We start from the raw sequence: 15,012 nt of genomic DNA, 5'->3' as shown, positions 1-15,012 counted from the left end.
TCTCCAACTTTAAAATCTGCTTCACGGCGTTTTCTATCATAGTATAACTTTTGCCTATTTCTTGCCGTATCCGATCTTTTAACCGCCTGGTCAATAAGTGTTTGGGTAAAAGCGCAGAATAGGCAGCATCAACAAAGTTCAGTAGGAGGAGCTTCGTGACGTCATTAAATGGGTGGGACTCAGCTTATGACGTCACAATGTAGTCTCGCATTTACACTATGTGCACTTTCTATTTTCTCTTTAAAATAACAATAATAAATTGTTTATTATTGTAAATTAATATCAAATTCTTTACTTTTAATTTACATTTATAACATTTAAGCTTAGGCGTTACTGATAATAAGTATAATAAATTGATTATATTTAAAATTAACATGATACAGTGAGCGAATTCTACCAATTATTAAAACGATAAACAACGTCGCAGTCTCTAATAGTTGTATAGCTTCAATATATTCAAAGATTTTTATTAAATTATTATTATTTTTTTTATTTATACAAATAAACTTTTTTTTAATTTAAATTCATATTGTGGAACATTTCAATTTTATCATTTTTACAAATTACCTTCTTGCTACGTAACGACTACGTAATTCCTTACATACGAATAATTAGACAATTTTCATTATTTCTAAAAATTTTCAACTTTACATTAATAAAAAAAGAATATTTTTTATTGCATGTGAACATCATTACACTTTTTTCATATCAGTTTATAAAATTCCTAAATCACGCCATATTCTGTGTAGGTATGCTACAATTCTACGCATTAATAAATAAAAAAATCTAATTTCTCAGAACATCTCTCAAAGAAAATAATATAATAAAATAAATACTACAAACTTGGAACACTAAGTAATGCTTCACATACGCACACACACACACATATTATCAATGAACTCACATTATCAAGTGCAATTACGATACCAAACACTACGTATTAAAATATGAGGTAAACGTTACTTCAAGGGTTAAAGTTTACAGTTTTGCTACTGTTGAGTCGATCGTCGAACTATCCATATATATCGTAAGTCGGAAAGCGTTATAAACATATCAAAAAACAAAAAGTTAAAAATACAATTTAAATGAAAAATTATGTCTTAAATATAATTCACAATTAAAACAACAATACAAATTTAAAATACACAAACGATATGTTAAACATTGCACGTAAATAAAGTTACATTACTCCTAGACATCACGCACAACCTCGTTTTCCCTTTTACACAACGATCAGTATTCCCTCGAAAAACATCAAAGAATTCCACAAACTCGGTGTCCATGTGCTCATTTATCTATTTTCACTTGAAGAAAAATCAGAGAATTGCTCAAACTCGGCATTGCGCACCACATTGGCTTTGCCCATGTGCACATCGATCTATTTTCACTTAAAAAAACATCCCAGAATTGCACAAACTCGGCATTGCGCACCACATTGGCTTTGTCCATGTGCACATCGATCTATTTTCACTTAAAAAAAACATCCCAGAGTTGCACAAACTCGGCATTGCGCACCACATTGGCTTTGCCCATGTCACATCGATCTATTCTGACTTAAAAAAACATCCCAGAATTGCACAAACTCGGCATTGCGCACCACATTGGGTTTGCCCATGTGCACATAGATCTATTTTCACTTAAAAAAACATCCCAGAATTGCACAAACTCGGCATTGCGCACCACATTGGCTTTGCCCATGTGCACATCGATCTATTTTCACTTAAAAGAACATCCCAGAGTTGCACAAACTCGGCATTGCGCACCACATTGGCTTTGCCCATGTGCACATTGATCTATTTTCATTTAAAAAAACATCCCAGAATTGCACAAACTCGGCATTGCGCACCACATTGGGTTTGCCCATGTGCACATCGATCTATTTTCACTTAAAAAAACATCCCAGAATTGCACAAACTCGGCATTGCGCACCACATTGGCTTTGCCCATGCGCACATCGATCTATTTTCACTTAAAAAAAACATCCCAGAATTGCACAAACTCGGCATTGCGCACCACATTGGCTTTGCCCATGTGCACATCAACCTATTTTCACTTAAAGAAACATCCCAGAATTGCACAAACTCGGCATTGCGCACCACATTGGCTTTGCCCATGTGAACATCGATCTATTTTACTTAAAAAAATCAGACATTAAATAAATTCTCCATTGCTCATATACCCAGAAATTTACTTTCACTTACTTTTCAATACTTTTCAAGAAATCAGAGAATTTCATAAACTCGCGCGGAACCAACTCCATTGATTCGAGTTGCAAAAAATGTGTCCAGAAAAATTATACAAAACAAAAATAAAGCTGCCAGAATAATGCAACTATCAAACATCCAAACTGCCATATTAGAAAAGCACCCAATATTTTACTTAAGTCAATAATAATAAATGAAACTTACCTTCAGTCCTCTCCTTTTGCAGAATATATGGCTGTGATCTCACTGAGAAATATACGCATCAGTTGGCTGGCGTCAGATTTCTTGTGTTTCCTTCTCCAAATATATTCCGCAAGATAGGAATCAAACTGTCCTTTTGCCTTACTAGAGCCACGGAAACTTCTTTTGATTGCCGCCCAAGTTCCTTCAATACTATTGGTATGCGCACCTGTTTCTGGATCTTTAAAACTCAAGCTATGATTGACTTTCAGGTGCGCATACCCTTCGAACTCGAGACAGTCGTACGCTTTCCAACAATCGGATATAATAATCGATCCTGGTAGAACATTCTCTTTAATGATTTCTAGCAATGTTTCGGCACCTCTGTTTTCAACAACTTTAAAGACGCATTTATCTGTTCCTCTCTCAACCAAACCAAAAACCCATTTTCCTTCGACTCTTTTTCCTCTATGATACTTTTGCTTGCCAAACTTGCTTTCGTCGATTTCGACAATGACACCTTCCCCACCCAACTTAACATTCTCCTTCAAACATAACTCCATGCATACTTCTCTACAAAAACTTTTCCAATCTGTCACCGTATTTTTAGCAATACGTAATTCCGTTCGTATAAAATCATTCCCACACTTACCCAACCACATATAGGTAACTCGCAAAACATCACACATGCTCAATTTACTCTTCGCAAACCAGGAGTTCTTTCGAACTGACCTTGAAATTTGATGCCTACATTCGCCTCCAGTAACTCTGCACATCCACTCAAAACCGTCTATACGGTTTTTTCGCTCTACTAGTTTCACATTTGTTCCACAAATCGGGCACTTATACGATATTGCAATCAAACCTTTCTCCATACACCACTCAATAACGCGCTTTTTGCTTCTTCGCTCCAACTGATTAAAAAAATCCAGATTCAGATACTCATCCATTCTGCAGTAAGCACCGAATTAGACACACTCATGAATAATCAAAACATTCTTTAAGCAAAAGAATTCTTTTCTGTATTTTCGGAAGTTACGGTTATAATTTTTAATTCATGCATTCAATATTTTCTAATGATCATTTTTGCTAATGATCATTTTCAATCGTTTGGTATCTTAATAATACATTTGTGAGAGATAATTCGTTGCGTTAAATGCTAACAATACCACAAAACACACAAAAGTAGATTTATAATTTAAAAAATCTCGCACATAACATTTTAAACCTACCATTTCAACTTAGTTAAAATATAATTTAAGTTTTCTTTAAATACGAAGCTATAGCATACTTATAACTTCTTTTGAAGAAGAGGCGTAACCAATATTACGTCATAAAAAGGCGTGTCCAAGCATAAGAGAAGTAAACACAGCATCGACTGATGCAGCCTATTCTGCGATTTAACCAGTGTTTGCACATCTTTCTGTTTAAATTCTTGCTCTCTTTGTTGTACAAAGAATAATTTATCTAATGGCGAAATTAACTTTCGTCCTAAAAATAATTCTGCTGGGGTTTTCCCGTAGTATCGTGATTTGCCGTTTAGTTGCCTTGAACTAAAAAGCATCAGCTTTGTATAATAAATTTTATTGTTATTCTAAAACATAAAATTCTTTAAGAGAAATATTGCCTGCAGCGCAGTGCGGCTAAGAACGCTATTCTACTGAAACATAAACATGAACAACTGTTGCCATTCACACAAACTTTATAGTAAAATAAAGCACGTTGCCAGTAACAAGATTATTGCAAAAATCATAACATAAAATTAAGCAGTGAGTAAATAAAATATACAAAAAAAAAAAAAAAAAGAAATGCAAATATTAAATATGCATCCAACATTAACACCCACCCTTGCCATTGCATTAACATAGATCATTCCCGATGCAATGGCAACGGTAAAAGTTTTACTACGGGTATTTTAAAATAACCATTAACAGTTTTCACTGTAACAACTCTAATATTGCCATTAATTGATTATTAGATGACAATTTATATCTGTGACAAACAATACATTTATGGATAAAAGACTGAAAAAGTTTCTTACCATTTACAATCCAATAGCTTTGCTTTAAAATGTTAGCTAGTAAACTGGGCCCTGCATGCATATAAGTTACATGATATTGTTTAACAAGCAACAAAGCAATCCTGTGTTGACCTGGTATAATTATGGGATGCTTAGCATTGAATGACAAGTCAGAATTTTGCAGCCTACCTCCCACCCGTAAAACACCATCATCATCTAGAAAAGTAAAAAGTGAGCTTAAAACACTTTTAGGACTTAAAGATGAATTATTTTTGAGATCCTTTATATCTTTATGGAAGTGCACAAACTGGATCCATTTAATGATCAACTTCATAGCTGCTTGCCTTTCATTAGATGAAGGTACTACTGCAGGACTTTTTAACCTATTATCTTCAGAACCAAAGACCCGTTCTTTGCACCTAGAAATAAATCTTAAACAAAAAGAAATTACATTAACTATTTTAGATAAAGAAGAACAGTTCTCAAATAAATTGTCCAGAGTGTCATTAGTCAAATAAGCTGTTGTACAAAAAATTGATTTTGTCCTTTGTTCAGTTAAGACAGTTGCATCGCTGTTAGTCTCATTACTGACAGAACATTGTAGAGGCCACTTTGAACTGTCGAACGCTAAGAATGATGGCCCATGCCACCATAGGGATATGTTCGGTAGAAGTTTAGGATCGATTCCTCTAGAAGGAAGATCGGCAGGATTCTGTTTCGACGAAATATAGCTCCACTGTTGATAGGGAACAGCATCTAATATTTCTGAAGTCCTGTTTGCCACAAAAAGCTTCCATTTTAGAGGATGAGCTGCTAACCAACAGAGAACAACCTTAGAGTCAGTCCAAGCGTGAAAGGAAATTTCAGTGGTGGAGAAGGCTTTACGAACAGCTTTGATTAATCTGGCAAGGAGCAATGCACTTAGGAGTTCCAGTCTAGGTATGGACACTTGTTTAATGGGAGCAACTTTGGTTTTAGCAACCACCAAATTGACTTCATTTCTGTCGTGAGATGTTGGTTGAACACAGTAGATAACAGCAGCGTAAGCAGATTCTGACGCGTCACAAAAACCATGCAGATAGATGTGGTTAGACGTAGTTTGAAGCCACCTCGAAATTTTAACATTTTTGAGAGCCTTAAGATCTTTTTGAAGTCGCTGCAACTTCTCTTCCCATTCTTTAGGCAGTGGGGCATCCCAGTCAAGTTTTAAAAACCACAATTGCTGATAAAACATTTTCAACTTGACTGTACATGGTGATAGCAAGCCAAGAGGATCAAAGATTTTAGAAGATTGAGAAATGAACCTTCTTTTAGTAATTTCAGTCCCAAAATCCATAGAAATGTTAAATAAAAATACGTCTTCTGTAGAGTTCCAAAACAGCCCTAAAGCCTTGGCACATTCATCTGAGTGAACTTCCAGGTCATCTTCTTCATGATTATCAATGGATAAATTTTCGAGAAGCTTTGAGCAGTTTGACCTCCATTTCCTTAAATTAAATCCACGTTTCTGTAATAGCTGTGAAAACTTAGAGCATAGGTCAACTGCTTCCTCTAAACTGTTTGCTCCAGATAAACAATCATCTACATAGAAATCATTTTTAAGAACGGAGGATACATGAGGATGATCCTGTTCTGCATCCAAAGCAATTTGCCACAAACAGCGTGTTGCTAAAAATGGTGCAGATGCAGTGCCATAACTAACTGTACATAATTTATATGTCTGCATTTTTGAATTAACAGATTCTCTCCAAACAATTCTTTGTAAATGTTGATCCTCATTATCTACTAAAATCTGGCGGTACATTTTTTCTATGTCAGCAGAAAAAGCTATTTTATGTATACAAAAGTTGAGGAATATTGAAAATATATCTCGTTGTAGTGTTGCACCTACCCCTAAAACAGAGTTCAAAGAAACTGAATTTTTAGGTTTACATGAACCGTCAAATACTACACGAAGTTTAGTGGTAGAGCTACTTGGTTTAACAACAGCATGATGCGGTAGATAATATACTTGCTTATTTTCTTCATTCTCAACAACTGGAACCATATGATTTAAAGTTTCGTATTCTTGCATGAACTCCTTGTATTGCCTACCAAGTTCTTTATCTAAATCAAATTTTCTTTCCATGGATAGAAGACGAGAAATAGCCAAAGGTTTGGAGTCGCCTAACTCTTCAGCATTACTGAAAATGGACAGTCGGACAACAAATCTGCCATTTCCGTTTACTCGATAATTTTCTTTAAAATGCTTCTCACAAAACTCTTCTTCAATCGTTGATTTCTGATTTTGGAACGTTAATTCTTCCAACTCCCAAAAACACTTAAGTGTTGCATCGACGTTATCCTCAATATGTAAACTAATGCGATTAACACTATTGGGATGCGGAGTATTGCCTTCTGTTTTAATTCTGCCTGATACAACCCAACCAAAAATAGTATTTTGCGCAATTACATTTTTATAACCAACAATCTGCCCTGGCTGAAGCAGAGAAAAGAAATAGACAGCTCCAATTATCATGTCTATTTGTTTGGGCGTACTGAAATTCCGATCTGCAAGATTAATTGAATTCAAATAATCAAGGTCCTTGCTATCAATCTTTACTGAAGGCAAATGCGAAGTTAATTTTTTAAGAATATATGCTTGTATTAAAACACCATTTTTTTTCAACTCAGATTTCGGAAACAATTTTACATTTACATAACCACGAGTCAAAGCTGTTTCAGAATCACCAAGTCCCTTTACGCAAATACGGGCATTTTGTCTGCGTATATTTAATTGTCGAATAAATCATTCACTGATGAAAGAAGCTTCACTTCCACTGTCAAAAAGAATGATACATTCGTGACCTTGACCAGCAGAATCGTAAATTATTACTGCCGCCGTTGGTAAAAATGAAGTACTCTGACCCTGAATAGAAAAACTCGAAATATTATTTTGTTCGTCTGAATTAGAAATTTGTTCATCAGATGGAGATGAATTTGACACAACTACGTTAACACTTTTAATATCTTCATGCAGTAAAGTATGGTGTTTTGCTTTGCAAATAGAACACACATTCTGCGATGAAAAAAATTTTAATTGATGATTTCCGAAACAATTGAAGCATAATAAATTCTTGCGAATGATATTTTTCCTAGTCGTAATATCTGCACCTTTAAATTTATAACACTTTGATAAAAAATGAGAACCATTGCAATGCTTACATTTTAGAACAGAATTTTTATTATTATGTGAAACATTCTTCGAAACAGAGCACTGATTTTTATGCGATACTCGCTTTTCATTATTATGAGTGTTTAACATTTCAAGTGAAACACATCTTGAGTTTAAGAATTCCAAAAAACATTCTAAGGTAGGAAATTCTTCTTCACCATTTTTTTTTTTTGTGACCATAAATGGCGCGTTTCTGGATCGACTTTTTCTAACAAAAAATAAATTAGCCAAACATCTCTAGACGAAGCCTTTTCGTCAAGAGATTTTAATCCACGGATAACTTCATCAGATGTATCAGATAGTTTTCTTAGATTAACAGAATCAGAGCTAGTAATTTTGGGTTGCTCAAGAAATGTTCTGACAAGCGACATTACAATTTGATTTTTTCTATCATAACGATTCATCAATTTGTCCCAAGCCTCATCGTATGTAGTTTCGGAAATCGGAATGTGCTTAATAATAGCAGCTGGTTCGTCTTTTAAAAGTCCTATCAAATATTGGAATTTCTGAATTTTCGCTAATGACTGATTGGTATGAACTGTCGCCATGTACAGATCTTTAAAATTAAGCCAATCAGTATATTTACCATTGAAACTCGGAATGTTTAACCGCGGAAGTTTAAAGCTAGCTTCAACTGCAGTGGGATTTGAAATCAAAACATTTCTGGCCGTTACGGATTCAATGGCGGATTGATACATTACTTTCGTTTCAAAATATTTAGCTTCGAATTCAGCAATTTCAGAAGCTTCTTCGGGTAAAGCAGCATCATATTGATCAAATTCTTTAAATATTTGTTCAATTCTTTCTAATCGTGCTTTTAATCCCGTTAAACTTAACTGATTACTGAAACTATTGTGAAGCCGCGTTAGGGTAGATTTCGTTCGTCCTCTTAATCTTTTAAGATCAGATTCACTTAATTCTGTCATTATTACCATGAATAATGATTAATAATCACAAATAACTTCAACAAGATACTTAAGCAGCAAAAAATATTTCCGCTTATCTTTCTGACGTCACGCAGACGATTCGCAGTACCAGTACTTAAAAGTTCGTTAAACACAGTTCTAAAGCATATAATAATAACACATTAAATAGCATTTAAATGCCTCACCTGGGGAACCAAACAGTTGCCTTGAACTAAAAAGCATCAGCTTTGTATAATAAACTTTATTGTTATTCTAAAACATAAAATTCTTTAAGAGAAATATTGCCTGCAGCGCAGTGCGGCTAAGAACGCTATTCTACTGAAACATAAACATGAACAACTGTTGCCATTCACACAAACTTTATAGTAAAATAAAGCACGTTGCCAGTAACAAGATTATTGCAAAAATCATAACATAAAATTAAGCAGTGAGTAAATAAAATATACAAAAAAAAAAAAAAAAGAAATGCAAATATTAAATATGCATCCAACACCGTTCTTAAAGCAAAAGCTAACTCATTTATGTAGCCATCCCAGCGCTTGTGATGTGTGCTAACATAACTTCGAATTATTTTTACAATGTTTTTATTAACTCCTTCTCCTGTGTTAGCCTGTGGTCTATACGGAACCATTTTGATGTGGCGTATACCAAGTCCAGTGCATATGTTTTCAAATATTTGGCTAACGAATTGTTTACCGTTATCGCTAATGACTTTTATCGGTGCACCGTATTTTAAAATGTATCTGTGTAAGAATGCATCTGCGACTGTTTTGGCTGACGCGCGTTTAAGTGGAAGAATTTCTGGCCATTTTGAAAAATGATCTACAATTACTAAAAGAAAACGAGTTTTATTTAACTCACTCTGGGGGAAAGGACCAAGAAGATCTATGCCTAAAATTTCATTCGGAAATGTAGCGCGAATATACCGGCCGGGCTGTAATTAATATCATTTATTAACTGACATTTATTGCAGGACCTGACATACGCAGTTACTATTTTGTATAATTGCGGGAAATATACCGCCTCGCGTACCCTTTTTAAAGCCTTTCTGACCCCTAAATGACCCGCTGTTTTCGCGTCGTGTAATTCCTTCAAAATGCTTATATGAAGCGAGGCTGGGATGACTGGTTTGTATTCCAGATTTTCGTTTGTTGTTTTCGTACAAAATAATAAATTATCTATTATTTCATAGTTTTCTGCTCTATTTCTTATCTCATCGATATCTGTGCGTTCAAAGCTTTCGGGGTCTTTCAAATACGCATAGATACTTCCAAATTCAGGATCAGCTTTCAATTCAGCAATAATTGTATCTCTAGAATCTAAAATTTTTGAAGTCAACACAGCGCATTTAAGTTCATTGCCTTCATCGTCCAGTTTTATACGAGAAAGTGCGTCAGCTACATTGTTTTCCTTACCCGGTTTATATTTGATTATGAGATTATATTCTTGGAGTTTTAAAGCCCATCTTATTAACCTGGGCGTTAGGTTTTTCCCCGAGTAAAGTCTACCAACAGCCGCATGATTCGAAAAGACTGTTACTGGCGCTTTGCCGAAATAAACTCGAAATTTGTGTACAGCCATTAATACGGCTAATGTTTCTCTCTCTGTAGCTGTATAATTCCTTTGTGTATGATTCAACGTTTTACTAAAAAATGCCAAAGGATGGCCATTTTGCATAAGAACCGCACCCACAGCATAGTCCTACGCATCTGCTGCAATTTCCGGGTTTTCGTCCCCCTCCGGGAATTTCAAAACAGGGACATTGATAAGCGCTTCTTTTAACCTTTCGAATGCGGTATTTGCTTCTCCTGTCAATTTTCCATGCCTATTTCAATGTCTATTTAATTTTCATGCCTCACGTAAATTACGTCAGACTTCTAGCACATATTTGGTTATATATTTGGTTAAAAACAACAGGAATGGCTTATTCATTTTTATTTGGATTTTCACTTAACTTACATTGTGATTACATTTAGCAGTTGTTAATTTGACTAATATTTCAAAAGGTTAGAATAATTTTGAATTTTAACCCGTTATGTTGTGTGTTCACAGTTTTTTTTTTCCATTGTAAAAAGGTTTACCCAACTCAAGCGAACATTGTTTGTAATTAGACTCCTTATATTTTCTACTATCTGAAGTTAAAAATAGAATGTGATTTCCGAGCTGATGATACAACATATTAGACTAAAACTGTGTTAAAAATTAGCATTTCATAGGACGAAGAGACACGAAGACAAAGCTAGCGGTCCTAATCTATAGGCCCTTGGTGAAATTTTCGCGACCAGCCAACACATTTTTCGTTCAGTTAATTTGCATTATTATCATATTAAGTATTATGACAATGAATTGTAGAAATTTTAAGATTTTAGTGGTTTTGTGTCTTCTTTCACATTAGTTTGATTATCATTAAAAATGAACACGAGTAACGTCTCTGCAAAATATGCACTTTGTATAAGATTACAATCAGAGCTATAAATCTTATTTAAAGATATGAAGTCACCTGTTTGATTATTTATGCGACCTATCATTATAGTCGTTTTTAGAATACAGTAAGACCCCGCTTAACGCGGGGGATACGTTCCATCGAAGTAGAGCGTAATGCGAAACAGCGCTAAGCGAGGCTATCTTAACATGTAAATAATGGGGTTAGGGGAATACGGATAAAAAATGGTTAGGCATTAAATTTAATAATGTTTTTTTAATAAAAATAAAATCAAACATTTATTTCTTACAAGAATAAAAACAATATAAACGCATATACTTTTAAAAACAAATAAAATTCTCAGTCAGATCATTCAGTCTATTATGGGTTTCCAATTTTCTGCCTTTTTGTTAAGAAGGCATTAAAATAGATTGGCTTAATGGCATATTGCGTTCAATATCGTCGTCAATCCATATAGACAGTCGTTTTTCCATTTCCTCTATAATGTTATTTCTAGAACGGGTAATTCTAGTTGCAGAGCTTAACGTAGTTGCAGTTGCCGATGACAGTATTTTTTCTTTATTTTTAAGAATTGTCCTTATTGTTGAAGTTGCCAAAATCAATGCAGCACTAATTTGAGATTGACGTTCACCAGAATCTAATCTCTAATCACTTGCATTTGAGTTTCCAGTGAAATGCTTTTTCTGGTTGCTTTCCTTTCTTGTTTTTTATTATCACCCATGATCAAAACTAAAGATCATAATATTTGTCACTGTATTAATCGTTATAGTATTATACAAATTTAAACTTACAATAATGTCAACAAATGTTTCAAATGATAAAAATGCGTCCACCAAGCAAGAAACACAACTACACTGTTTCGGATATGTTATTTGGAAACCTAGCGCTGCGCACAATTTCGGAGAATCCCCGGGTTGAAACAAAAAAGCGCTAAACCGAAACAGCGCTAAACGAAACAGCGTTAAGCGGGGTCTTACTGTACTTCTTTTTCGGCGGGGTTTTTATGCTGTTTAATGTCGTATTGTGTGTACTTTGTATCATTGTACTGTTATGTTTTGTATATTTTGTGTTGAACTGTGTTTTCTCTATGTATATTTATTTGTCATGTATTTCAAATGTGTGTGCTTAATTATGTATCATATTAATGTGTAATGTGTATATGTAATAATGTATGTATATAATGTGTATGTAATTATGTATCATATTGATGTATAAGTAGTATTTTATGTGCAAGCAGTAACCCAAGTGTAAGCAGTAATTTATGAGTAATAATATGTAATGTAATGCATATATTTAAGTATATTAATGTGTAAGGTAATGGGTATATGTAATTATGTATCATATTAATACGTAAGCAGTATTTTCTGTACAAGCAGCAAATCATGTGTAAGCAGGAATATGTGTGAGCAGTAACTTACGTGCAAGCAGTAATTAATGAGTATTTTTGTATCATACTAATGTGTAAGCAGTAATTAATGAGTATTTACGTATCACACTAATGTGTAAGCTGTTACTTATGTGTAAGGAGTAATTTATGAGTATTTATGTGTCATACTAATGTGTAAGCAGTATTTCATATGTAAACAGTAACTTATGCGTAAGCAGGAACTTATGCATCATCAGTAGGCAGCAATTCCTGTGTACCTAGTAATTTACGTACAGTGCAACTGAATATGTATGTAATCTTATACATGTAATTTATGCATAAGCTGTAACAAGGTGCAAGCGTAGGCAGTAATGTATCATATTAATGTGTAAGCAGTATTTGTATTATATTAATGTGTTATCATGTATCATATTAATGTGTAATGTAATGAGTATATATAATTATGTATCATTTAAAGTGTAAGTAGCATTCTATGTGCAAGCATTAATTCAAGTGTAAGTAGTAATTTATGTGTAAACAGTAATTTAGGAGTAATAATGTGTGATATAATGCATATTAATGTGTAAGGTAATGTGTATATGTAATCATGAATCATTTTAATATGTAAGTAGTATCTTCTGTGCAAGCAGCAAATCATGTGCAAGCAGCTTATGTGTAAGCAGTAATTAATGATATCTATTTAACATAATGTGCAAGCAGTATTTCATATGCAAGCAGTAACTTATGTGTAAGGAGTAATTTATGAGTATTTATGTATCATACTAGTCTGTAAACAGTAACTTATGTGTAAGCAGGAACTTATGTATCATCAGTAGGCCGCAATTCCTGAGTACGTAGTAATTTATGTACAATGCAACAGAATATGTATGTAATGCAATGGTATAACGCAACTATGCACAATGCAGCTATGTAATATAATCCCTGACTGAAACAGCATGCTGTTTCATACTCCGCATTGAATAACCAAATACGTGTAAACTGTGATCCGAATGTTGCCATATGTACAATGCTATATGCAATAATGTATCATATTAATGTGTAACCAGAATTTTAAGTGTAAGCAGTAACTTATATAAGTAATAATTTATGTGTCATCAGCAGGCAGTAACTTATGTGTAAAGTAGCAGTTATGTATAGTGCAACAGTATATGTGTGTAATGCAACGGTGCATTGCAACTATGTAGTATATTCTTTAACTGAAACAGCATTTTGTTTCATACTCCGCACTGAATAACCCAATATGAGTGAACTGCGATCTGAATGTTGCCATATGTACAATGTATTATGCAATTGTGTATCATATTAATGTGTAAGCAGTATTTTTCAGTATTTGTATCATAACAATGTGTAATTATGTATCAAATTAACGTGTAATGTAGCATGTATATCTAACTGAGCATCATATTAATGCACCATATTAATGTAGTCATATTAATGTAAGCAGTATTTCATGTGTAAGCAGTATTTCATGTGTAAGCAGTAATTTATGTGTAAGCAGTAATTCAGGTACAAGCACAAGCAGTAACTTATGTGTATGCGATAATTTAGGAAAAAGCAGAATTTATATGTTATCAGTAGGCAGTAATTTATGAGTAAGTAGTAATTTTAATTGAAGTATCGATAAACTCCCGGTGCGTCCTTATGGGGCCACAGGGAGTTGTTGCGTCTGGATAGGGGAGGGTGTGGGACATATGCCTGTTTACCTCTGTTAGACGCCAGGCGTCCGCGTCCTCCGTGACCTGTCACCTGTCACCTGTACTACTTTTTCAAAATTATTTTTTTTTTTTTTTTTTTTTTGTTAGCTTGTATAATGATGATTGAAGTTTCAGTGTTTTTCCAGTATTAAATGGGTGCGCACAATGATTACAGATATGTTGTTTAAAAAAATCAAATTTAAAGAAAAAACGTTGTAAGAAAATGCAGGTCAATTTTTTTCCACAGTGTGACTCAATTTTTCATGCATGTTTGAGCAACCTAAATTATGTCGGACTTATAGCGATTAATATTAAAATATGAAATATATATATCTCTGCTTCTAAAAATGTATTATATTGTCGTTCATTGCTTTTGATCAATATCAGCATTTATCTCTGATAACATTTTCAGAAAATCTGTGATAACCGTTTACTACCTTTTAAAGAAATGAATGCAGCTTATAAAGTTGGGCTCTCAAATACTTCGAAAATTGTATTCTTAAAATTATTAAACATATTTCGTATTTCTTCATGAAATGCGCCTGACATGGAAACATGTTTCCATTCAATGATGCCATCGATACTTAAAAATGTACTTACAGTTTGAAATTATAATTATTATAATAAAAAATATAACCAGTTTGTTACTCACTAGTTTTCGCGTATAGTCTTGAACTTTGTGTAATTTAAAATTCAGAAGTGTGCGAATTGTTCGATGTTTCCGAATTTTTATTAATGAAACTGCTTTATTTATTTAAGGCAGAGCAGTGGCTTTGGAATAACATATACTTATCTTATGTCTACTACTTTGTTTTGTGGTTATAAAATTGTTTTTTCCGTTTGTTATTCCCCGAAAAACATTCCAGATAGGTAGTTTAGATATCTGATTTAGACGTGCAACGATGGTTCTACGCTTGATATAAAGTCGAAGGAATTTTAAAGAA

The 15,012-nt window shown here is 33.8% G+C and overlaps 1 protein-coding gene across 1 annotated transcript; it reads right to left on the bottom strand.

Annotated features, from left to right (window-relative positions):
- Positions 1–754: 754 nt before the first annotated feature.
- LOC146998011 (uncharacterized) lies at positions 755–3,334 on the bottom strand. Its single transcript, XM_085812428.1, has 2 exons — positions 2,452–3,334; positions 755–762 (listed from the first exon to the last, which is right to left on the bottom strand). The coding sequence occupies exons 1-2, from the start codon at positions 3,332–3,334 to the stop codon at positions 755–757; spliced, it is 891 nt and encodes a 296-aa protein (XP_085668554.1).
- Between the last annotated feature and the right edge of the window lie 11,678 nt (positions 3,335–15,012).

Source organism: Stegodyphus dumicola, chromosome 3 (genome assembly GCF_044657685.1).
Source record: "Stegodyphus dumicola isolate Sdum_Otavi_A_Nest chromosome 3, ASM4465768v1".
Classification (NCBI taxonomy): Eukaryota; Metazoa; Arthropoda; class Arachnida; order Araneae; family Eresidae; genus Stegodyphus; species Stegodyphus dumicola.
Note: the sequence above shows the minus strand (reverse complement) of the source record. Positions and strands in the feature narration are given on the sequence as shown.